The sequence below is a fragment of the Aspergillus caelatus genome (genome assembly GCF_009193585.1).
Source record: "Aspergillus caelatus strain CBS 763.97 unplaced genomic scaffold BDV27scaffold_415, whole genome shotgun sequence".
NCBI classification, from domain to species: Eukaryota; Fungi; Ascomycota; class Eurotiomycetes; order Eurotiales; family Aspergillaceae; genus Aspergillus; species Aspergillus caelatus.
In genome coordinates, this window is record NW_022475678.1 from 1 (window position 1) to 20,072 (window position 20,072).

Below are 20,072 nucleotides of genomic sequence, written 5' to 3' on the forward strand. Positions count from 1 at the left end.
AAAAAAAAAAAAAAAAAAGCCAAAAGAAAAGAAAGAGGGAGCTGGAATATTCCTCATAATTCTAATGTGTATTCTTCTGATGTTGAACATTTTGTTGTCATAGTAATCTATCTAATCATCCAATTTGTTTCTGACATCCACGAAGTACAAAAGTGATATTGTAACTACGACCGACTTAACCTCAGAGATACTGCGCGGTATCCTAATATACTGCCTAATTTGTACTAACCAAACATCTAGCTATCGATAAAGGTAGTAATAAGAGTCAAAAATCCCCATAGGCCTACCCCCCAAGGTACTCATGACGCAGATCATGACCAAACCATCATGTTTATTGCCATTTTTGGCCCTAAAGGACCTTGGGATCCAAGTACCCCGGAGGCCATCATTTACCACCAGCAAATATATAGAAGCTGTACAGGATTATCCCCTATATCTGATAATTCAAAGAAAACTTTTGCTCTTCTGAATACACTGAATCTACGAATGACAACCCCTGAACAACCCTAAGAAACTAATAAATACCATAAGCAATGGTTTCCAAAACATCCACACCCTCCTCCCTAGACCTCCTCGATGTAATTATCGTCGGCGCCGGACCATGCGGCCTCGCCGTCGCTGCCAGACTAAAAGAAGAAACACCGTCCGCGCTGTTCACAGACGACGAGCATCAGCGTTACCACTGGATCAACAAGCATAGCGGCCGGATGGCGCTCGTGCAGGCTCGCCATGGCAAGCAGAAAAAGGTCAAAGCAGAGAAATGGCACGGATACACCTCTCGACAATCCTTCTCGTCTACACATTCAGAGTCTATAGCGGGGTCTCCGCCTTCGCTGTCCTCGTCCATCTCGACTACTTCGGAGGAGACGGAGACTGGCGCGGTGGAGGACGGTTCGCCGTCCATTCTTGTTTTAGATAGTACTGGTGATAGATGGATGGAGCGGTGGAATCGGGCATTCAAGACGTTAGAGATTCAGCAGCTTCGCAGTCCCATGTTCTTTCATGTTGATCCGAGTGATCGGGATGGAATGTTGGCGTATACGCAGGAGGTGGGGAGGGATTGTGATCTTTGGGAGATATCTGGGTGTGTGGGGAAGGAGTTGAGCAAGCATAAAAAGAAGAAGAAAATGAGGTCGAAGGCTGTGTGAGTACTTTTCCCTTTTTTTTTTTCTTTTTTTTTTCTCTCTGTGATTGTTGTCTTAATCATGGAGCTAATGGTGAATGGTGCTTTAGGGCTATAGGAGAGGTTGAGATCGATGAAAGGGACCGCAAAGACTATTTCTCGCCTTCTACAGGGCTTTTTGAGGACTACTGCTCTAGCATCATCGCACGGTATGGTCTTAACACGCCAGGCATGATCCAACAACGTGAGGTCAATGATATCCAGTACGACTACCATGACGAGATGTCACCTTCCGAGAAGATATTCACGGTCACCACAAATGATGGGGCTGTGTTCTATAGTCGAACGGTTGTGCTGGCCATTGGGCCTGGCAGGACGAAGGTCTTCCCGTTTAAGTTAACCGATGAGGAGGCAAACGGGGCTTGTCATAGTACGGAGATCCGATCATTTCCAAGCCCCAATGTGCAAAGAAAGATCCAGCAACGTCAGCAGACGAACTTGATGGTTGTTGGGGGAGGGCTCTCTTCGGCACAGATAGTGGATATGGCTATCCGGAAGGGGGTAAGCAAGGTGTGGTTCCTGTTAAGGTCTGATTTCAAAGGTAAGTAGTGGGGGAGTCAGCTTTTGAGCTCAAATAAGTCTAACAGAAATTACCAGTCAAACACTTCGATATCGACCTGACGTGGATGGGCAAATTCAAAAATTACGAAAAGGCAGCTTTCTGGTCCGCAGACACGGACGAAGAACGCCTCGAGATGATCAAAACCGCTCGCAATGGAGGCAGTATTACACCGCGGTATCAAAAGATCTTGAAGCAGCATGCAGCCCGCCACCGTGTTTCGATCCACTCTCGTACAGTCATTCTCAGCCGTGAGTACTGCCCCATGTCTCAGACATGGCGCCTCACCACTGATCCTCCAATTCCTGACCTCCCTCGCATCGACTACATCTATTTTGCAACAGGCATGCAGGCGGACGTGAACGAACTCCCGCTGCTTCAGCAAATGAACCGCGAATATCCGATTGAGACCAAGCAGGGTCTGCCGTGTATTACGGATGATCTCATGTGGAAGGCGAATTTGCCTTTGTTTGTGACTGGACGGCTGGCTGCCCTCCGCCTAGGTCCGGGAGCCCCTAATCTTGAAGGAGCGAGGCTGGGTGCAGAGAGGATCGCATGGGGGATGGAGGAGGTGTTGGGGCAGGGAGAGAGTGAGGGTACAGCTGCTGAACGATCGAAAGAGTGTTTCTGTGGCTTGGGAAATCGATATGCTGGGTTAGCTGATGTGGATTGGTAACTTAGCTTTTGTGGCTGACTACCCCAGGCAACTTTTAAACTTCTCATTATGTAGAGCCTCATATATGAGCCTCATCATACAAGGTTGTACACGGTACGAACATTGCACGACCGATTACGAAGTATATGAAGCCGTTCGTTGTTCAAGCGATTCGTGTAACGTACTCCTTGATACTCGTATTACATACAGCTAAAGAAGTCTTTCCGCCGCCACCAGTTTAAATTACATGTAATATAGGATGTAATATCAAATACAATACCTTAGAGAGTTATCTTCTATTTAAAGATGCTGCCTAGGTCGATATAATACCGTCGATGGCCAGCTTCACTGTTGCCTTCTCTTCTTCAACTACGAACCCTCTGCATCCACATGGCTCTTCCAGGCAACCAAGCTTTTCTCAGCATTCTAAGCCTCCGCTTGGTCATCCAGACGTCAGATGGAATCACGACACTTGCCATCGACATGCGCGCTTAGTAGTCCTCCAGCTGCGGCGCCTACGCAGTGCTTTCCTATCTCTATGAATCCGCCACGCGTTCGCTGATACTGGTTGGTTTGCCTCAATCACATGTGGGACATGAATCATCAGTGCCACACATTTGCAACCTTGCGAGCGGAAACGCCGTGGTTGATGGTGATTTAATTAGCCAGGAAGAAATCATTTCTTCCGTGCATAGCCCGCACCGCCACATCACAAGCCACATGTGGCGAGTGCATTCCGTTGCTTATTCGGCGAGAAACACCTCTGATTGGTATGTGGAGCATTGTTATGCAGTTGCAATTAGTCCCTGACTCTATTTTACTTACGCCGGACTATGTACTCCGGTCACGAATGATAGAGGCAATCCCGCAAATCATATGCTCTATCAAGACAAGAAAAACTATGGATAATTAGCTTTCTCGAAACTATTGGCGAAGGAGGCGCAGCCCACTGGTCGTCATTACGGCAACTTGGCGTCTAAATTCTGGACTTCGATCAGCCAGACCCGTGTGTTTGCAGTGTCCTCCCGTCCGTAGCGCCGTCCGGACTCCGGGTCTCTATTCGCCGTTTCTCTATAGATTTTAACGCTTTCTACGAGCCACTCAGATTGTCTAGTGCGCTATACATCGGTCGAAAGCTATCCCCCCCCGGCGCGTCTGGTCGCGTTTGGGAAGTGTTGCAAACGCCGAAGTCGCGCCCTCTCAGGAGAGAGGACGTGGAAAGGTTGAGGATACCAAATTCCTTTGGCGGTTATATTCGCTAGTTTATTTGCTCTCGGCAAAGTCAGTTTGGCCATGAAGCTCGTTGGCATGGGTGACAGACCCCGCTCTTGGATTAGAGCCGATCATTGTGACTCGCTGGGGTTCCCCCTTTCGAGCTACCGGAAGATTGTCAAGGAGGCTGTGCAAGTGGGAGTCTGATACCAATCCATGTCGATGGAACCACTCACACGACCGGACACCCCTGCACCCACCATATTCCATGGAATTGTTGCTGAGCTTGCAGATATCGACTGCAAGCTCCAGATTCTCCTTAGATGGCTTGGCTGTGACCGTATCTCTGCCGTGTGCTGTTGAGCTGGTACAACTTGGCATTCCTGCTGCTTCGGTGGGAGAGCCGTATCTGGCAAACGAAAATCTTAACATAAATCTTGAAAACAATTTATGATTATACCATTATCTGATTTTTTTTTTTTCATTAGCCAGTCTCGGCACTTACCTACACAGCCTCACTTGTTAGATAAAAGAACGCACCCTTCCCCATCACCTGGTTTCTGCACATGCCCTTAATTGAAGGGTTAATACTTTCTTATACATATTGATATTAATGTGCTTTTCGTCTCTCTCGGTCAGCAAATAAGCTCAGCGTATTAGTCGCAGAATGCTGACCCCAAACGAAAATCGTCAGGAGGGGTTTTTAAACCCCTTCGCAGGGACCCTTGCAAACAGAGAGGTAAAGTCTTCAAGTCACTCACTTTGACATACTCGGACGCATATTGATATAGAGAAAAGCAGTCGTCCGTTTCTCCCGGGCCATGGCAAACAGACTTATCGTCAGCCCAACCATCTTCATTATCACCAGACATGGCGTCAACCCTCAGTCCAGATAGACTATCAGTTCAGAATGCACCCCCTCGGTCATCACATTCATCATCACCTTCACTTGGTGGTGAAACTTTACGGTCAAGAGCAGACTCAACTATCTCTTGTGCAGACACTGTTGTCAGGTCAAGAGCAAACTCTGCAGCTACCACCGCCAAAGCTGTATATGATGACGTCTCAGTGGCAGACGCCTTGAATCCGGATGCTCGGAATGAAGATGATTTCATCGTGCAAGATAATAAGTTTGCCTTCTCACCCGGCCAGCTCAATAAGATGCAAAATCCGAAGTCCCTGGCTGCTTTTCAAGCGCTTGGTGGCTTACATGGCCTGGAACGCGGCTTACGGACCGATTTGGTAGCTGGGTTGTCCGTAGATGAGGGTCACTTAGAAGGCGCCATTAGCTTCCAAGAAGCGACGTCGCCTGGGAACGCCCACCCCAAACAACAGCTACCCTCAATTACAGAGAGACCTGCATCCGAAACCGACTCACAATTCCAGGATCGCATACGCATCTTCAGCCAAAACAGATTGCCTGCTCGTAAGTCGACGGGCTTTCTAAAACTGCTTTGGCTTGCATACAATGATAAAATCATTATCTTGCTTACTATCGCCGCTATTGTATCTCTGTCTCTGGGTATCTATGAAACCGTCAGTGGAGGCGCAGGGGTCGACTGGGTCGAAGGAGTTGCTATCTGCGTTGCGATATTGATTGTCACCGTTGTGACAGCCGCCAACGACTGGCAGAAAGAAAGGCAGTTTGCCAACTTGAACAAACGTGTAAGTATTCTGTCTTGGTGTCTGTGGATTACTGTCTAACAGCCCTAGAACAACGACAGAGAAGTCAAAGCCGTCCGCTCGGGCAAGGTGTCCATGATTTCAATATTCGATATTACCGTTGGAGATGTTCTTCACCTTGAGCCCGGCGACTCTATCCCTGCTGATGGTGTCCTGATATCCGGTCACGGAATCAAGTGTGACGAGTCTTCTGCTACTGGCGAGTCAGACCAGATGAAGAAAACAGATGGATATGAAGCCTGGCGGCAAATTGCAGATGGTACTGCTACGAAGAAGCTCGATCCTTTCATGATTTCCGGTGGTAAGGTCCTTGAGGGTGTAGGCACCTACCTAGTAACGAGCGTCGGACGGTACTCAACCTATGGGCGCATCCTGTTATCGTTGCAAGAGAACAATGATCCGACCCCTTTGCAAGTTAAGCTGGGGAGGCTTGCCAACTGGATCGGCTGGTTGGGCTCTGGGTAAGTTACACAATCCTTTGCTTGTAGACAATATGGCTGACCTCTCCAGCGCCGCAATCATCCTGTTCTTCGCATTGCTTTTTAGATTTATTGCTCAACTCCCGGACAATCCTGGCTCTCCTGCCCACAAGGGAAAGGAATTTGTCGATATTCTCATCGTTGCTGTTACGGTTATTGTCGTCGCCATTCCTGGTTAGTTTTCTATCCTCACATTGCTGCAATAATAGGAATACTGATGAGAAATAGAGGGTCTCCCACTGGCCGTAACTTTAGCACTCGCCTTTGCTACAACAAGGATGGTCAAAGAGAACAACCTTGTGCGCGTCTTTCGTGCTTGCGAGACTATGGGAAACGCCACGGTCATTTGCTCCGACAAAACGGGGACTCTGACCCAAAATAAAATGACTGTGGTCGCGGGGACACTGGGACCAAAGAGCTTCGGACAAGACGACAATTCCAACTCCTCAGTGACCGCAACTGAGGTTTTCAAACAACTCTCCTCTAGGATGCGCGACCTGATCATCAAAAGCATCGCACTTAACTCGACCGCTTTTGAGGAGGAAAGGGATGGCGCGAAAGAGTTTATCGGGAGTAAAACTGAAGTAGCATTGCTACAACTGGCTAAAGACAACCTCGGAATGGATGTCACTGCTGAACGTGGATCCGCGGAGATAGTGCAATTGATTCCCTTTGATTCCGCCCGCAAGTGCATGGGAGTGGTGTACCGGGAGCCTACAGTGGGCTATCGACTTCTCGTCAAGGGGGCTGCTGAGATCATGGCCGGAGCATGCTCGACGAAGATAGCTGATACGGATGGCTCTGACGGCATCGTTGTTGATCAGTTCACCCAGGAGGATAGCCGGAGGATACTCAATACTATTGAATCCTATGCCAACAAATCTCTACGAACAATCGGGCTGGTCTATCGCGATTTCTCAACCCTTTCCAGCTGGCCTCCGAGCTATATCAAGACCTCAGAAGATGATTCAGGTGTGGCTCAGTTCGAAGAGCTTTTCCGTGACATGACATGGGTTGGTGTTGTAGGCATCCAAGATCCTCTCAGACCCGAAGTACCTACAGCTATTGAGAAGTGCCGTACTGCCGGTGTGCAAGTGAAGATGGTCACTGGTGACAACATAGCAACAGCCACCGCCATCGCCTCATCCTGTGGTATCAAGACAGAAGATGGAATTGTTATGGAAGGCCCTAGATTCCGCCAGCTGTCGGATGATGAAATGGACCAGGTACTTCCACGTCTTCAAGTTCTGGCCCGCTCATCGCCTGAGGACAAGCGGATCTTGGTAGCACGGCTGAAACACCTGGGAGAAACTGTGGCGGTAACTGGAGACGGTACCAATGATGGCCCTGCATTAAAAACTGCTGATGTTGGCTTCTCCATGGGTATCGCAGGTACAGAAGTTGCCAAGGAAGCCAGCTCAATCATTCTCCTTGATGATAACTTCAGCTCGATTGTAACAGCAATCTCATGGGGTAGAGCTGTGAATGATGCCGTGGCCAAATTCCTCCAGTTCCAGATTACGGTCAACATCACTGCTGTCGTCCTCACTTTTGTTTCGTCTCTCTACAGTAATGAGAACCAAAGTGTCTTGAGCGCAGTGCAGCTTCTTTGGGTTAATCTGATCATGGATACCTTCGCAGCCCTCGCTCTTGCAACTGATGCGCCGACAGAGAAAATCCTCCATCGCAAGCCTGCTCCGAAGAGTGCATCCTTGTTTACTGTGGTCATGTGGAAAATGATCCTCGGACAGGCAGTTTACCAGCTCGCCGTAACTTTCATGCTATATTTCGCCGGAAGCCACATCCTCAAGGATCATCTTAGTGCTGATAACGGACAGAAAGAGCTCGCCACCGTCGTCTTCAACACGTTCGTGTGGATGCAGATTTTCAATGAGTTCAACAACCGAAGGCTTGACAACAAGTTTAATATCTTCGAAGGAATGTTTAGGAACTACTGGTTCCTTGGAATCAATTGTATCATGGTCGGCGGCCAAGTCATGATTGTCTATGTCGGAGGTGAAGCTTTCGGCGTGACTCCCCTGAACAGCATCCAGTGGGCTGTTTGTATCATCTGTGCGATCGGTTGTCTCCCTTGGGCTGTGGTTCTCCGCCTGATTCCCGACAAGCCGTTCGGGATCGCGCTCGACTTTGTTGTCAGAACCATAGCATTAATCCTGCGGCCTATCAACAAGGCTCTGGGTTTTGTTGGGAAGATGTTCAAGTCTGCTGTGCGACCTATTCAACGGGTTACCAAGCGAGCATTCAACAAACGCCAGAATGAAAACATTGGTAGACCGGACGAAGAGGCTACCATTATGACAGATCTGAAACGTCAGCAAACCCCTGAGGCACCAACGACTTCGGTCACAGTGCCTCCGATTACTATCACGACCTCTTGACGAATCCAACATACGATATGGCTGTCACTGATCTGCCTCACGGCTGCAGGGCAGTTCCCCTCTGTATAATAGTTAACGAATGCACCACATGCATGTTATTGTACATACACATGAAGTGGCTGGGTGGTATGATGTCTTTTTATGTTGCATAGCGGGTGTTTTGTACTTTTGTTGGCTTTTAGATTAGCGCGCCCGTGATTTTTGAGATATACAGATACTCCCATGTAGATAGTTAGCCTGAACTTGTTTGAATCTGAATTTTGCTTTTCAATGCGTGCCTTGAGCTCCGTATATCATACCGATTTTCGCCTTCTCTCAGTGTACTTATGAGCTGATGGATAAGGAATCAGTACTGTGTTACGATTTCGTATGTATATAATATAGAACATTCAACAAGAACTCTTCAAATAAGTGACCAAACTTGAAGCAACCTTGGTACTAAGACCGCAGATGGGCGTCTATATAGAATGATTAGTACTTGGGTATACTGTGTAGTACCGATTTTATGCCTCAGGCGTCCAGACCCACCTCCGCACCGCCGCAACGCCGCCCACATCATCATCATCTCGAAGACATCCAGAGTTGTAACTCCAACTTTCCGACTTCCTCACTTCACACCGCCCAATTAGACCTGTGCATAAGCCTAGAAGACAGTCAGTACACCTTGTCCCTATTCCCCATCGGACCGGAAGAGCAACGAGCTGCTACACCTCCCGTCTCTCCCTCTTCTCCCCGCTCCCGTTACCGTCGGACTGGATAACGACGGTGCCTGACAGTGAATTGAACCTAGCTAACATACACACAGCTCCGGGCTCCTACTCGCTCAACCATATCCCGAGCTATACCACGGAAAGGTCAAGCACACTCCCTACCATAATCTAAGAACCTCCGAGCCAACTCAACCTCCTGAACCACACTCCGAAACAAACTAAAACATCCGCCATGGCTCAACTCAACTATCGCACAATCAACATCGACGTGCTGGACCCTGAGTCCTCCGTCAACTTTCCTATGGAAACCCTCCTCCCTCCTACCCTCCCAGCCCCGACCACGTCCAGCGAAGCCGCAAACGTCGCTTCTCAAGTGCGCCAGCTACTCCGCAGCGGGGACGCCGAGGGAGCTCTGCGCGCTGTCCTCGATACGGCTCCGCTAGGTGGGGATGACCGCGCAAAGGAGGTACATTTAGCTACCGTTATTGAGGTGTTGCAGGGAATTCGACAGGGCGAGATGATGAGGGTGCTGGAGGGGGTTTGTAATGGACAGGGTGGTTCCGAGCGGGCAGACTGCTTGATGAAGTATTTGTATGTTTTTTTTTTTTTTGTTTATTTCTTGTTTCAAAGGCATTTGATTTTGTGTTCGAGGTTGATTTTGAATGTCTCTGGGTGCTAATTGTTATACTAGGTACAAGGGAATGGCGGCCCCCGGGCCTAGCAGCGGAGCGCAATCGCCTCGCAAATCGGTCTCCCCGCAGAGCACCGGATTCTCGCAGATTCAGGCCAGGAATCTTGGCGAAGGTGGCGGTGGTCAGCAGATGAGTGTCCTGTTGAGCTGGCATGAAAAGTTGGTGGAGGTCGCGGGCACTGGGTCAATCGTCCGTGTGATGACGGACCGGAGGACGGTCTAATCCGATCGGATTGGGCTCTAGTTCTGAGATAGAGATGAGGGGATAGATAAACGGGTGTATGGGGAATCGCTGATATTCAAATGTTTTTCGTTCGTGCTATGTTCATACTTCGCTGTCTTCGCTTTTCTGCCCCCCGCAAATGGATGATATCCTAGATTCTAACCGTATAGTATACATACCGAACAACATATAGTCAACAAATTCCTCAGCTCATCATTGGTTAGAGAAATCACCACCGCCCAGAATATCCTTCAGGTTGACCTCTCCACTACCTCTAGCCAGAGGCTGAGCTTGTCCCTCTCCCTCCTTCCAACCGATCATGTAAATCAATCTGAACGTCGCGGGGATGCCCCTCGACCCTTCTTCCTTGTGCAATTCCCGGTATATCGCCTCATTAGCGAGCAGTACATCACGCGACATCGGTCCCAACTCCCGGTGCAAGATAGCATTGTTCTCGCCCATCGACTGCAAATCCTGCATGAGAGCAAATGTATCCGGGTATTCCACCACGATGTCCTCCACATCAACCGTGAGCATCTTGAACCCGGCCTTATTCAACAGTCCACCTACATCACGCACATCCGCCAGTGGCGAGACATGCGGACTCACTCCACCCCGTCGCTCCATATCCGCCAGCTGCAACGACGTCCGGAGCTCAAACAATGTATCACCGCCAAACATAGCCGCAATAAATGGACAATCCGGCTTAAGAATAGAGTTTACCTGTGCCAGCAGTGAGGGCAGATCGTTAATCCAGTGAATAGAGAGCGAAGACAGGACGGCATCAAATGTGTTCTCCTTGTATGGAAGGCTCTCGAGGTCGGGGATGACTTCCCGCTTGATAGAAATCTCCTTATTGAAGGGCTCGTCCGCATCACGGTGGAGAAGGGCTTTCGAGGTGTCGACACAGGTGAGGTTCGAGATGCGGGTTGCGAGGGGTGGTGAGTTTGGGTTGACGGGGTCGATGTCGGGCATTGTTAAGGCGCGAGCGATATTGCAGCTGTTTGCGCCGAGGTCGAGCACATTCGGGATGTCTCGTTTTATATCCTAGATCCCAGATCGTCAACCTCTTGGTTCTCATTGATATGGATGTAGTTGTGAAGAGACACACCAGTAACCGCTCGCATAGCCGCATGGCTACCTCATCTTTGATGTAATCTGTCTTCCGGCTCTCCTCGACATTCTGGGCCGCGCGGTCTTTCTGTATATGCTTTACTTTGCGGTTGAATATTTCCAGGACGGGGTTGCCGGGCGTTTGGCTAGCGTATGTTCTGGTAGCTCTGTATGTGAATGTCCGGGGTGAAAATACCGCCGGACGGAGGATTTGGCGGAGAGACATGGCTGTGTCCTGGGGGCTTCAATTGTCCTTTTTGGATCAAGTGAGAGGACTTAGAGCATTGCGGTTATGTGGGTATGATGATGTGTGTAAGGTCGAAGAAGTTGCGGCGGAGGTTAGATTTAATGAAAATGCGGGAAGTTTGCGGCGTGACGTCGGCGGAGCTTTCAGACTGAATTAAATTCCATTTCAACTCCGCATTTCGTGCGTTGTCAACAATTCCTTCCCCGCGGGCTTGCGCCCATTTTTACGAATTTTTGAAACTATTATGGGTGTTTGTGAGGAACGATTACGACCATATTGGTAAAGATATTGTGGATCCATTAGTGGTTGCGTATGTACAAATTGTTCTGAGTATCTCCCCCTATTGCGGTAATTGTTTCTGGTCGCGCTATTGTTTCCTTGGATTTGCAAGGCTAATGCATACAAGTTTAGGGCATGACTTACTTGACCATACGCGCTCCAATTTAGCTCCTCAACATGTCGCGTCCTTTCCCTTACGCCTACATCTCCTGTCCATGTGCCGACACCCCTGTTCCCGATCCAGCGAGGAAGCGGAGATCAAGAGAAACTTCCCATAAGTCCAATCCCGAGGACCCAAATGCTCCGGTTCCTCAAGATTATGACTTTGAAGATGAACGCACGTTTGACCCGCGATCTCCCCGGTCCAACTTTTCTTTGTACCCGCCGGAACAACTACTATACTGCGAAGACTGCCATCAGATCAAATGTCCCCGATGTATAACGGAGGAGATTGTATGCTGGTATTGCCCTAACTGTCTGTTTGAGACACCGAGCAGCATGGTTCGGAGCGAGGGGAATCGGTAGGTTGTTGTTCATTGAGGAGTGTATTGGATCACCTTTACCGAACGAATGCTAAGGAGGGCGTCGTTATAGATGCGCCAGGAACTGCTTCAATTGCCCCATATGTACTGCTCCACTCGCGGTTACTACGTTGGAGAATGTCACCGCAGGTGGAAGTCAACAGGGCCCGTGGGTACTATCATGTGGTTATTGCATGTGGACGACTTTAGACATCGGCGTCAAGTTCGATAAGCCCACCAACATCCGCACGCAATTGTCCAAGATGACGGACTCTTCCCGGGGTAGACAGATGTCCAAGACCTTCAGCGACCTCAAGTCCCCGCTATCCACATATTCTTCGATTGATGATCAATTCCCCTTGCCTAGCGAGATAAGAGGGGATGAGACCAACCCGGCCACCGAGCAATCTTCTGGGCCATTGAATCCAGAGGCGCGATTCCAGGCTCTGAAGGGTTTCTACAAGGGTCAGATAGCATCGACCTCCTCATCACCTAACGACCCCCTGGCTGATTTCGGAGCTGGATTCTCCTCCCCGGGGGCCCTGAACCGCATCATGTCCCTCTACACCTCGTCATCCCGTCTCGGCAATCTCTATGGCGGCACTAACAAGAAACCGAAATCCAAGCCCCCAGTCATGCGAGAAGCTCTTACAACCAGCGAAGGACTACGGGTGCCGGCGCCCGATACAGAAAATGCACTAATCCGACGCATGGCGTCCGACGACTGCGGATGGGACGGAATGGCTTCCATCGAACAGCGTACATTCCAATCCCCTGACGCACGATTCGTAGAAGACCTCCTCCCTCTACCGGTGCTACTTCGCACAAAACGGTCGAAACGTTGCAAGTCGTGCAAACATATCCTTGTCAAACCCGAGTTCAAACCGCAATCGACCCGGTTCCGCATCCGCCTCATCGCCCTCAGTTACATCCCCTTGCCAACCCTCAAACCCCTAGTCCCCAGCCCCTTTGCGGGACTTCCGTCCGTCACACCCGCTGCCGCGCCAAACCTGGATGCCCTGTCACCGCTGAAAACTGTGCAGCTCCTGCTCACCTTGAAAAATCATATGTTTGACCCGGTGCGGGTGACACTCGCCACGCCGTCGGTGACACCCGGGCGCGTGGCCTCAAAAGTCACCATCCTGTGTCCGCAGTTCGACATCGGCGCTAACAGCGACGTGTGGGACGAGGCCCTGCAGGGTTCGTCCGCTCCCGGTGACGCGCGCGCCTCCCGATCCGGCACCCTAGGCTCCACCGAGAAAGTCGCAGAGGCCGGAAAAGTGTGGGACAAGGGACGAAACTGGACCACCGTCGTCCTGGAGGTCGTACCCGGGACATTACCTGGCGGCGGTGCCACAAGACGTAACCGCATGAAACAGCACGATGATGACAACGACGATGATAACGATGACTCCGATGCCGACTCCGATGCCAATGTGAATGCCCTGGATTGGAGCGGACAAACTAAGGACCCTAACCAACAGCTCCAGCCCGATGAAGATGTCCTGGAGATTCCTGTCTTTGTGCGGATGGAATGGGACTCCGAGAACCAGATCGATCAGGAGCAGTCTGTTGGTAAGGGCCAGAACTCAGACACGGTCAAGAGGGAATTGGCGTATTGGATGGTGTTGGGGGTGGGAAGGATTAGTTCGGAGATGGGATTTTAGATATTGGTGGTTCTTAGATTGGTTGATAGATGATCTTCCCTTTATTTACGTACATACCCTTGTTGTTTTGAATTTGCTGGATGAAACTTAAGCCTGGTGTGTCTTGGACCTCATTCATTACATATAAATATACCCCTGCGGAGATATAGATCCAGCAGAAAGACTTTTAGGGCATACGAACTAAATCCTACTAAACAATAAGCTTATTCGGGACAAGAAAATAAACCACGTGCGCAGAGACCTCTACATGAACTACGGGGACCGAACCGGAAGAATTAAACCTGGGGAATAAGCGCGAAAGAAAAAAAAGAAAGAAAAAAGAGGAAAAGGAAATAAAGAAATATTTTTTGTTTTTCAACCACGCCGAACAACAGGAAAAGCCCGGACCAAAAGATCATGAATGATATTATCACATCACATCACATCCTCTTTTTTTCATTAGGGAACCCTAAACCCGAAGGACCAGATCAAGAAGCTACCCACCACCGCACAGCGCCCGCGGACGCAATGCACAACAAGATATTGCCGTTCCTCCTCGTCCCAAGTTTCCTTCTTCTTTTTTCTTGTCTACTTCAAGAAAGAGAAAAAAAAAAGACCTAAGCCCGCGTTCTTGTTCTCGAAAATCCCAGACTTATTTTTCTCTCATTGGCCTAATCACAGGAAAAATATAGAAGACTTTAAAAGGACATAAGGGAGAAAAAATTGGCATCTAGAAGTCAGAGGCGCTGCTCTGGGGGAACTCGAAGACGACGTTGCGGCCGGTCAAACGGCGGTAGACCTCGCCGTAGGCATCGAGACGGTGGTCAACACCACCACGCTCCTTCTCATCCAGGATGACCTTGAGGGTCTTGCTGCCGTCCTCCTTGGTGCGGATGCGCTTGCCGACGATCTCAACGGGGTAGACCAGGTCGCCGAGGATGGCGTCGTGGACAGCAGTCAGAGTGCGGGAACGGGGACGCTTCTGCTTCTGGTTGGTGCGGGAGTTGACAGAGCGCTTGGGCTTGGGCAGGATGCGGCGCTGAGCAACGAAGAGGACGTGGCGGTCGGAGAACTTCTTCTCGAGCTCACGGGTCAGGCTATTTTCGGCAAGTGTTAGTCTCGGGGGATATCTCAATCTGAAAGGACCAGGTTCTGGATATGTTCGTACCGCTGCTGGATCTTGTGGAAGCCCTGGAGGAGAGGGACAGGGACGAAGATGATGACAGCCTTCTTGCCGTGGCCGACCTCAACCTGTAATGATATCAAACCGTCAGAACAATTTTTGCGGGATAAGTTTATTCAATTGCGCATCTGTGGTTTTTTGCAGGTGCAGGCAATTCTCGTGTAGAATCAGAAATTGTTTCTCTGGTCGTCCCCCTCTTTCATTCTAGCCGAGTGATGGACACACAATCATCCTCCATTTAGATTGCATCGCCAGCTGACGCACAAGCACACATGGCTTGATTCCACCCATAGGTTCCTTCCCATTCCGACTTATATCACTCCTTCCCACAAATGACCAGAGACAAAATCTGATGCTGCAACGTGCGGTGCCAAATAGATCGGGCAGATCTTACCTCACGGGCAGAGACGAACTGCAGAGGACGAAGGGTGGCCTTCAGGTCCTGTGTGTTGCTCTCCAAGTCGAAGAGAGCGCCGGCGATCGCGTTCTCCAGCTCGGAGGGGTTCTGCCTCGAGGGCGAGTTGAGGGCGATCTTGTTGATAGCAGCCATTTTTGCAGACGAGCGACGGATAGCGGGCTGTGCTGCTGGTGCTGCCTTTCCTTGTCGCGGGTTGTTGGGGGTCGTGGGAATAAATTCGAGGATTGAAACAGAGGTCCGTCCAGCATCCAATTCTGCTCCGTTTGGTGTGGGATCGGAGGCTCGGCGCCTCGCTTAGCGACACGGCGCTTGTCCCCTCTCGGTTAATGCATTTCCATCCTAGGGAAAGCTTGATCCCGTGACCGGTCTGCCCTCGATATCAGGAACATCAAAAGGTTATCTATCAGTTATTACTTAGCAATAGGCTCCATAGAAAACTATACTCTACTTGGTGCAGATGCTCAATGGCATCCCACCCTATCTGTGATAGCAGGAGGTGACTGAAAAATAGTAAACAATACCCTTCAAACAGGGAGAATACCGAGTTCCTACCAGTACAACATCGGGGAAACACCTATCCATAATGATGAAGACAAACAAAGACCTCTCGCTGGATGCCAGAGAATCTGGGGTGTTAAAAAGAAAAGGGAACACAACAGAAAAGAGAAGGTGCCAAGACCTGGCATGAAGCACAAAACAAACAAAAACACAGGTTGACGCCGGGATATGAGAAACTACAATGATGACACACCATGCTTTGCGGCACAGCCCTAAACGTCCTAGGTAATTACTCTGTAATCAAACCTAGTCGCGAGATTGCTGCACGGATGAACAAACATTACGGACTGTAGAGCAGACACGCAGCCGAAATTAACAAGCACAACCTTCTTTAGCCGTGGCAGTAGACCGGTCTCCCAGGTTGACTCGTGAGTCCTCCGCCGGACGGCCACCCCCCAAAGTAGTCTGGCCCGTACCGGCGCCAGCTCCGCGTCCACTCTTCAAACTGCTCTCTGGGATGGCATTGGCAATTGCGGTGAAGACCTCCACAACGTTCACACCCGTCTTAGCGCTAGTCTCGAAGAACAGTAAGCCCTCCTCGTCCGCATATGAACTAGCCTCCCGTGTAGAGACCTTCCGGGCATCTCCAGGTGTGGCATCTTGCTCCTCCTGGGGTTCACCAGCCGCGTCATCTTCGTCAGCGGTAGCAGCAGGGGGCTGCTGTTCGCCATCCACCTGTGGCTCCCCAGAAGCTTCGTTCCCGTCGTTTGTCAAGTCCAGCTTATTGCCAACGAGAGCGATCACAATCCCGGGGCTGGCTTGCCGCTGTAGTTCGGCGACCCAGTGTTTGGCCTTTGTAAGGGAAGATGGTTTGGTGACATCGTAGACTACTAGCGCCGCCTGGGCGTTACGGTAGTACATGGGGGCAAGCGAGGCGAATCGTTCCTGACCGGCTGTATCCCAGATTTCGAACTTGATCGTCCGGGTCGGGAGGGAGCATTTTTGAGTCAGGAAGGCAGCTGGTATGACATCAGCACCGGGAAGAGGTTGCATTCGATTCCGCTCAAAAATCGACAACATCGGATCTCTTACCTCCAATAGTTGGCTCTTTGTTCTCTTGAAAGTCATTGTTGACAAATCGCAGAACTAGTGACGACTGTTCACGGCCATCCATTCATCCATTTGTCAGTCTTCCAGGTTACCCGTGTACAACGGCAAGAGGACGAAGGGAATCAACCGAGGCCGTACCTTTCCAACTGCCGCCTCGCCCAAAAGTACCAGCTTCACGCTACTACTCGGCTTCGGAGTATTTGTGCTAGTTGCCTCAGACATGACAGCAGAGCCCAACGGATGGGTGGCTATACACGATTAGGTTGATTTGCAGGGACGCCAGCACGGACAGTGATTATCAATCTCGTCGATGATTTCAGCTCGCCAGGGGCGGGTAAGGTCGACAAGAACTTAGAGAGCGGTAAGTAATCAGGGTAGCCTGAAGGAAACGTCAGCCTTGGGGACACGAGAGAGCCTAAGTTGGAGACCTGAGCAAGGGTCGCGAAAAGGAAAAATAGACAAATAGAAATTCAGGGTCACCAACGTATTGCACCAATACCAAGAGAAAATAGCGGTGGGCACAAGTGCACTGTCGCAAGGTACTAGGAAAGATCAATACCCAGTGAGGCGGAGGGAATTAAACGGTCGTCACTTTAGATGATGGAGAGGTCACCTAAATCCGGTTTAGCGTGGCGCCTTTAGCACGGTGGCAGTCACGGGATGTTTCCGCCTTGACGGGTTTCGAATCTATTCACTGACTGACATTTTGTATTTTCAGCGGGTAACCTCGGACGGTAAATATTAATTTCCTCTCCCCCAACGCTTCATTGAAAACACACTACATGATCTGTGTCGCCCTCTTCTCTCCCTGTTTTTATTTTTAATGGCTCCAACTCATCAATATTGATTGCACAGAATCCATGTCCAGTTCAATGGATGGTGAGACATATCAACTTCCAACTGGCGGAACAGTACCCAACTCTCAGTCTCCTATGATTGGCAGGAGATGAATCTTGCCAACGCTAGTCTGGCTTCCGTCTTTGAGGCATGCTGTCAATAATGACAACATATCATGCAGGCTAGGCATGACGTGCCAGTATCCTCCAACGAGGGTTCGTCGCCAGGGAGTTGGGAACCATTTCCAATGACGCCCGGCCCACTGGCGCGGACAACGTTGCACAGCATGATTTGTGCAGATCCCCGGGCCGTAGGCTGTAGCTGCCCAAAAGACAAACCGCAACAATAATAAGAACAATAATACTCATACTAAATGATTAGCACATGCAACGGGGGCTCGAACACCCTTGATGTTTGCACCAGGATCCACCAAGATAATGCGCTGCTTACAAGAATTCCAGCAAATCAGATGGCTGATACTCAGTGTGCCTCCGCAGCCAGCCCACCCCTCCGGGGGATAAACAACCTACAGCGGTGTCATGGCCTGTGACCCGTTCAAAATAGAATCGAGGCTTGTGCTAAACGTTATCTGTGAAGTTCGATGGGGAGAAAAAAAAAAAAAAACTTGAGCAGAAGTTTGGAGAAGGCACGCCTGTTTCCATTCTTAAGATGTGCTTGTAATATGATACACATGCACTCAGGACACTATCACAAATGTCCCGGTGATAATTGAACAAGATAATGAAATTAGTAGGAAAATGAAGAGAAAAACGGAATGTTTGACCGCGAGGTCGCAAGCTCTAATGTTGGTATCAACCCATGTATCCCAAAGAAATCATCCTGTCTATGTCGAACGCCGAACAAATCCAAAACCCGAAGACGATAGTGAGGGTAAAAAAAAAAAAAAAGCACTTTTGATGAACAGATCGTGGACCTGCGCTGGTTCATGTCGATGGTGAAATTAAAGTTGTAAAAGTAGAAGGATCGGGGTCGAAGGTCAAAATGGCAGCAGCCATGAGTCGGAAAGTGGTAACGAGCGTGACCCCGAAGAGGCGTATTAAAAAGGTTATAGACCCGAAACCAAAAAGGTGGACAACGAAGCGAATAGAGTAATAAAACATAGTGTTACAGGAACTAAGACATCCCGTTAGCTCTGAAACGGACAGTTGAGAATTGGGGGGAAAGTCCACTTACAATGAAGATCGACTTCATCAACACGTGAACTCCGCAGACCATGGCGCCAATAAAACCACAAACTTTTCGCTCGAAACAATATAACATGGTGTGGTTAACCGATGCCTTCATGGCATTTAGTTGGACTGATCGGACTCGTCTGTTTGGACGCCGGTGGTATCGTATCCTCCTCGTCCCATTGTCACAGCTCGAATATCACGAATTTTCATAAGACTCTTTAAGAACAACGATAGTCAGACGTCACGTTCCCACTGAGATCGAATTTGGGACCAAGATATGGGAGAGGAATTGTGGGAAGGAGTACTCACTCAAAGGGTTAAATAGTGACAAGGAGTGCCTTGTGGCCCGTAATCTTCAATAAATAAAGTAATAAAACGCCGGTGGTAAATATTAATGTGCGGTCAGATTATTGATCGATTATAGCGTCAAGCGAGGTACCCAAAAAATCCCAGACAAGGGCGGACGGTATTAATGCAGACAACAGATGATGCAGCTGCAGTTGAGATCGGAAAGGTGATCCTTTTAAGAATGTTCAATGCTCTGGCGCTGGGCAAAAATAGGCAGGGCAATGCAGCACAGACAGCGCCGACAAGTAAGTAGTAGATCTGTAAGGCAGGAATGTGACGCCGCTAAGATGACCAAGTAAACGGACTGGAAGAATGAGGAAGAGTGGAGCTCCAATCGCAGTGGATAGGTCGAATTTATTTCTTTAATTTTGTTTCTTAATTTCCTTTCCCTTTTTCTTTTCCTGCTCGAGCGCTTGCGATGTTGTTTATTGCGAATTGTCCTGGTGTCTTTTCAAATCGTGACAAACTGGCGCGTAGCAGGGACGTGCTGGATAAATATTGAATCAACCAATCTGATCAAACCCCGACCCAAGAAGCCAAAATGGATAAGACTATGCAATCAGCAAGGAGGTTGATCCTAGTGATTGAAGAGTGCCACGGAAGTAGAGCTCCGTCTAGTTCGGCGATAACTAAAGATCGAACGAAAGGATAGGGCGTTGGTAACGTCACAAAGGATGAGAGGACGTAAGACGAAGAGGACAGGGGCGAATGTACGAGAGGGAGGAGGGAGGAGGGCAGGGAGAGAGTTCCTTATAGGATTAAGGAATGAATGTGTGAGGCGAAAACTTGAAGGGGGGTTTCTGATATATGTAGTACTCCCGCAATGGCCTCAGTTTCTCCTTCAGTTATTATTATTATTCTTCTTCTTTTTCCTTTTTCTAAAAA

General features: G+C 49.5%; 8 protein-coding genes across 8 annotated transcripts; 4 read left to right on the forward strand and 4 right to left on the reverse strand.

The window, feature by feature from the left end:
• Nucleotides 1-533: 533 nt before the first annotated feature.
• BDV27DRAFT_170219 (FAD binding domain protein) lies at nucleotides 534-2,418 on the forward strand (the record flags this gene model as incomplete). The annotated part of the gene is made up of 3 exons (XM_032075239.1): nucleotides 534-1,144; nucleotides 1,234-1,724; nucleotides 1,781-2,418. The coding sequence occupies 3 exons, from the start codon at nucleotides 534-536 to the stop codon at nucleotides 2,416-2,418; spliced, it is 1,740 nt and encodes a 579-aa protein (XP_031920765.1).
• A 1,907-nt stretch (nucleotides 2,419-4,325) lies between these two features.
• Nucleotides 4,326-8,454, forward strand: pmcB (putative calcium-translocating P-type ATPase(PMCA-type)). The gene is made up of 4 exons (XM_032069334.1): nucleotides 4,326-5,274; nucleotides 5,323-5,753; nucleotides 5,803-5,945; nucleotides 6,000-8,454. The coding sequence occupies exons 1-4, from the start codon at nucleotides 4,480-4,482 to the stop codon at nucleotides 8,168-8,170; spliced, it is 3,540 nt and encodes a 1,179-aa protein (XP_031920766.1). The 5' UTR covers nucleotides 4,326-4,479; the 3' UTR covers nucleotides 8,171-8,454.
• A 321-nt stretch (nucleotides 8,455-8,775) lies between these two features.
• BDV27DRAFT_81818 (actin-related protein 2/3 complex subunit 5 family protein) lies at nucleotides 8,776-9,901 on the forward strand. The gene is made up of 3 exons (XM_032077680.1): nucleotides 8,776-8,823; nucleotides 8,976-9,471; nucleotides 9,572-9,901. The coding sequence occupies exons 2-3, from the start codon at nucleotides 9,113-9,115 to the stop codon at nucleotides 9,792-9,794; spliced, it is 582 nt and encodes a 193-aa protein (XP_031920767.1). The 5' UTR covers nucleotides 8,776-8,823; nucleotides 8,976-9,112; the 3' UTR covers nucleotides 9,795-9,901.
• BDV27DRAFT_81822 (uncharacterized protein) lies at nucleotides 9,901-11,206 on the reverse strand. The gene is made up of 2 exons (XM_032077681.1): nucleotides 10,906-11,206; nucleotides 9,901-10,841 (listed from the first exon to the last, which is right to left on the reverse strand). The coding sequence occupies exons 1-2, from the start codon at nucleotides 11,131-11,133 to the stop codon at nucleotides 10,008-10,010; spliced, it is 1,062 nt and encodes a 353-aa protein (XP_031920768.1). The 5' UTR covers nucleotides 11,134-11,206; the 3' UTR covers nucleotides 9,901-10,007.
• A 156-nt stretch (nucleotides 11,207-11,362) lies between these two features.
• Nucleotides 11,363-13,660, forward strand: BDV27DRAFT_138887 (putative dynactin Arp1 p62 subunit RO2). The gene is made up of 3 exons (XM_032069335.1): nucleotides 11,363-11,464; nucleotides 11,561-11,954; nucleotides 12,028-13,660. The coding sequence occupies exons 2-3, from the start codon at nucleotides 11,611-11,613 to the stop codon at nucleotides 13,619-13,621; spliced, it is 1,938 nt and encodes a 645-aa protein (XP_031920769.1). The 5' UTR covers nucleotides 11,363-11,464; nucleotides 11,561-11,610; the 3' UTR covers nucleotides 13,622-13,660.
• A 615-nt stretch (nucleotides 13,661-14,275) lies between these two features.
• Nucleotides 14,276-15,441, reverse strand: BDV27DRAFT_81833 (40S ribosomal protein eS7). The gene is made up of 3 exons (XM_032077682.1): nucleotides 15,178-15,441; nucleotides 14,769-14,851; nucleotides 14,276-14,697 (listed from the first exon to the last, which is right to left on the reverse strand). The coding sequence occupies exons 1-3, from the start codon at nucleotides 15,331-15,333 to the stop codon at nucleotides 14,331-14,333; spliced, it is 606 nt and encodes a 201-aa protein (XP_031920770.1). The 5' UTR covers nucleotides 15,334-15,441; the 3' UTR covers nucleotides 14,276-14,330.
• A 486-nt stretch (nucleotides 15,442-15,927) lies between these two features.
• BDV27DRAFT_81844 (Rab family GTPase) lies at nucleotides 15,928-17,462 on the reverse strand. Its single transcript, XM_032077683.1, has 3 exons — nucleotides 16,948-17,462; nucleotides 16,792-16,855; nucleotides 15,928-16,718 (listed from the first exon to the last, which is right to left on the reverse strand). The coding sequence occupies exons 1-3, from the start codon at nucleotides 17,029-17,031 to the stop codon at nucleotides 16,072-16,074; spliced, it is 795 nt and encodes a 264-aa protein (XP_031920771.1). The 5' UTR covers nucleotides 17,032-17,462; the 3' UTR covers nucleotides 15,928-16,071.
• Nucleotides 17,463-18,539: 1,077 nt separating this feature from the next.
• On the reverse strand, nucleotides 18,540-19,937 carry BDV27DRAFT_138892 (uncharacterized protein). The gene is made up of 3 exons (XM_032069336.1): nucleotides 19,149-19,937; nucleotides 18,841-19,055; nucleotides 18,540-18,780 (listed from the first exon to the last, which is right to left on the reverse strand). Exon 3 carries the CDS (start codon nucleotides 18,765-18,767, stop codon nucleotides 18,591-18,593), a length of 177 nt encoding a protein of 58 aa, XP_031920772.1. The 5' UTR covers nucleotides 18,768-18,780; nucleotides 18,841-19,055; nucleotides 19,149-19,937; the 3' UTR covers nucleotides 18,540-18,590.
• Nucleotides 19,938-20,072: the final 135 nt, after the last annotated feature.

Bases quoted from the DNA above. Each gene is read 5' to 3' on its own strand.
- pmcB (XM_032069334.1), top strand. From the start codon at position 4,480: ATGGCGTCAACCCTCAGTCCAGATAGACTATCAGTTCAGAATGCACCC. The intron at 5,275-5,322 runs GTAAGTATTCTG...TAACAGCCCTAG, and splicing joins TTGCCAACTTGAACAAACGT to AACAACGACAGAGAAGTCAA. The intron at 5,946-5,999 runs GTTAGTTTTCTA...GATGAGAAATAG, and splicing joins TATTGTCGTCGCCATTCCTG to AGGGTCTCCCACTGGCCGTA.
- BDV27DRAFT_81818 (XM_032077680.1), top strand. From the start codon at position 9,113: ATGGCTCAACTCAACTATCGCACAATCAACATCGACGTGCTGGACCCT. The intron at 9,472-9,571 runs GTATGTTTTTTT...TTGTTATACTAG, and splicing joins GACTGCTTGATGAAGTATTT to GTACAAGGGAATGGCGGCCC.
- BDV27DRAFT_81822 (XM_032077681.1), bottom strand. From the start codon at position 11,133: ATGTCTCTCCGCCAAATCCTCCGTCCGGCGGTATTTTCACCCCGGACA. The intron at 10,842-10,905 runs GTGTGTCTCTTC...TCTGGGATCTAG, and splicing joins GGCTATGCGAGCGGTTACTG to GATATAAAACGAGACATCCC.
- BDV27DRAFT_138887 (XM_032069335.1), top strand. From the start codon at position 11,611: ATGTCGCGTCCTTTCCCTTACGCCTACATCTCCTGTCCATGTGCCGAC. The intron at 11,955-12,027 runs GTAGGTTGTTGT...GCGTCGTTATAG, and splicing joins GTTCGGAGCGAGGGGAATCG to ATGCGCCAGGAACTGCTTCA.
- BDV27DRAFT_81833 (XM_032077682.1), bottom strand. From the start codon at position 15,333: ATGGCTGCTATCAACAAGATCGCCCTCAACTCGCCCTCGAGGCAGAAC. The intron at 14,852-15,177 runs GTAAGATCTGCC...ATATCATTACAG, and splicing joins AGTTCGTCTCTGCCCGTGAG to GTTGAGGTCGGCCACGGCAA. The intron at 14,698-14,768 runs GTACGAACATAT...TGCCGAAAATAG, and splicing joins TTCCACAAGATCCAGCAGCG to CCTGACCCGTGAGCTCGAGA.
- BDV27DRAFT_81844 (XM_032077683.1), bottom strand. From the start codon at position 17,031: ATGTCTGAGGCAACTAGCACAAATACTCCGAAGCCGAGTAGTAGCGTG. The intron at 16,856-16,947 runs GTACGGCCTCGG...GGCCGTGAACAG, and splicing joins GCGAGGCGGCAGTTGGAAAG to TCGTCACTAGTTCTGCGATT. The intron at 16,719-16,791 runs GTAAGAGATCCG...ATGTCATACCAG, and splicing joins CAAAGAGCCAACTATTGGAG to CTGCCTTCCTGACTCAAAAA.
- BDV27DRAFT_138892 (XM_032069336.1), bottom strand. From the start codon at position 18,767: ATGTTTTATTACTCTATTCGCTTCGTTGTCCACCTTTTTGGTTTCGGG.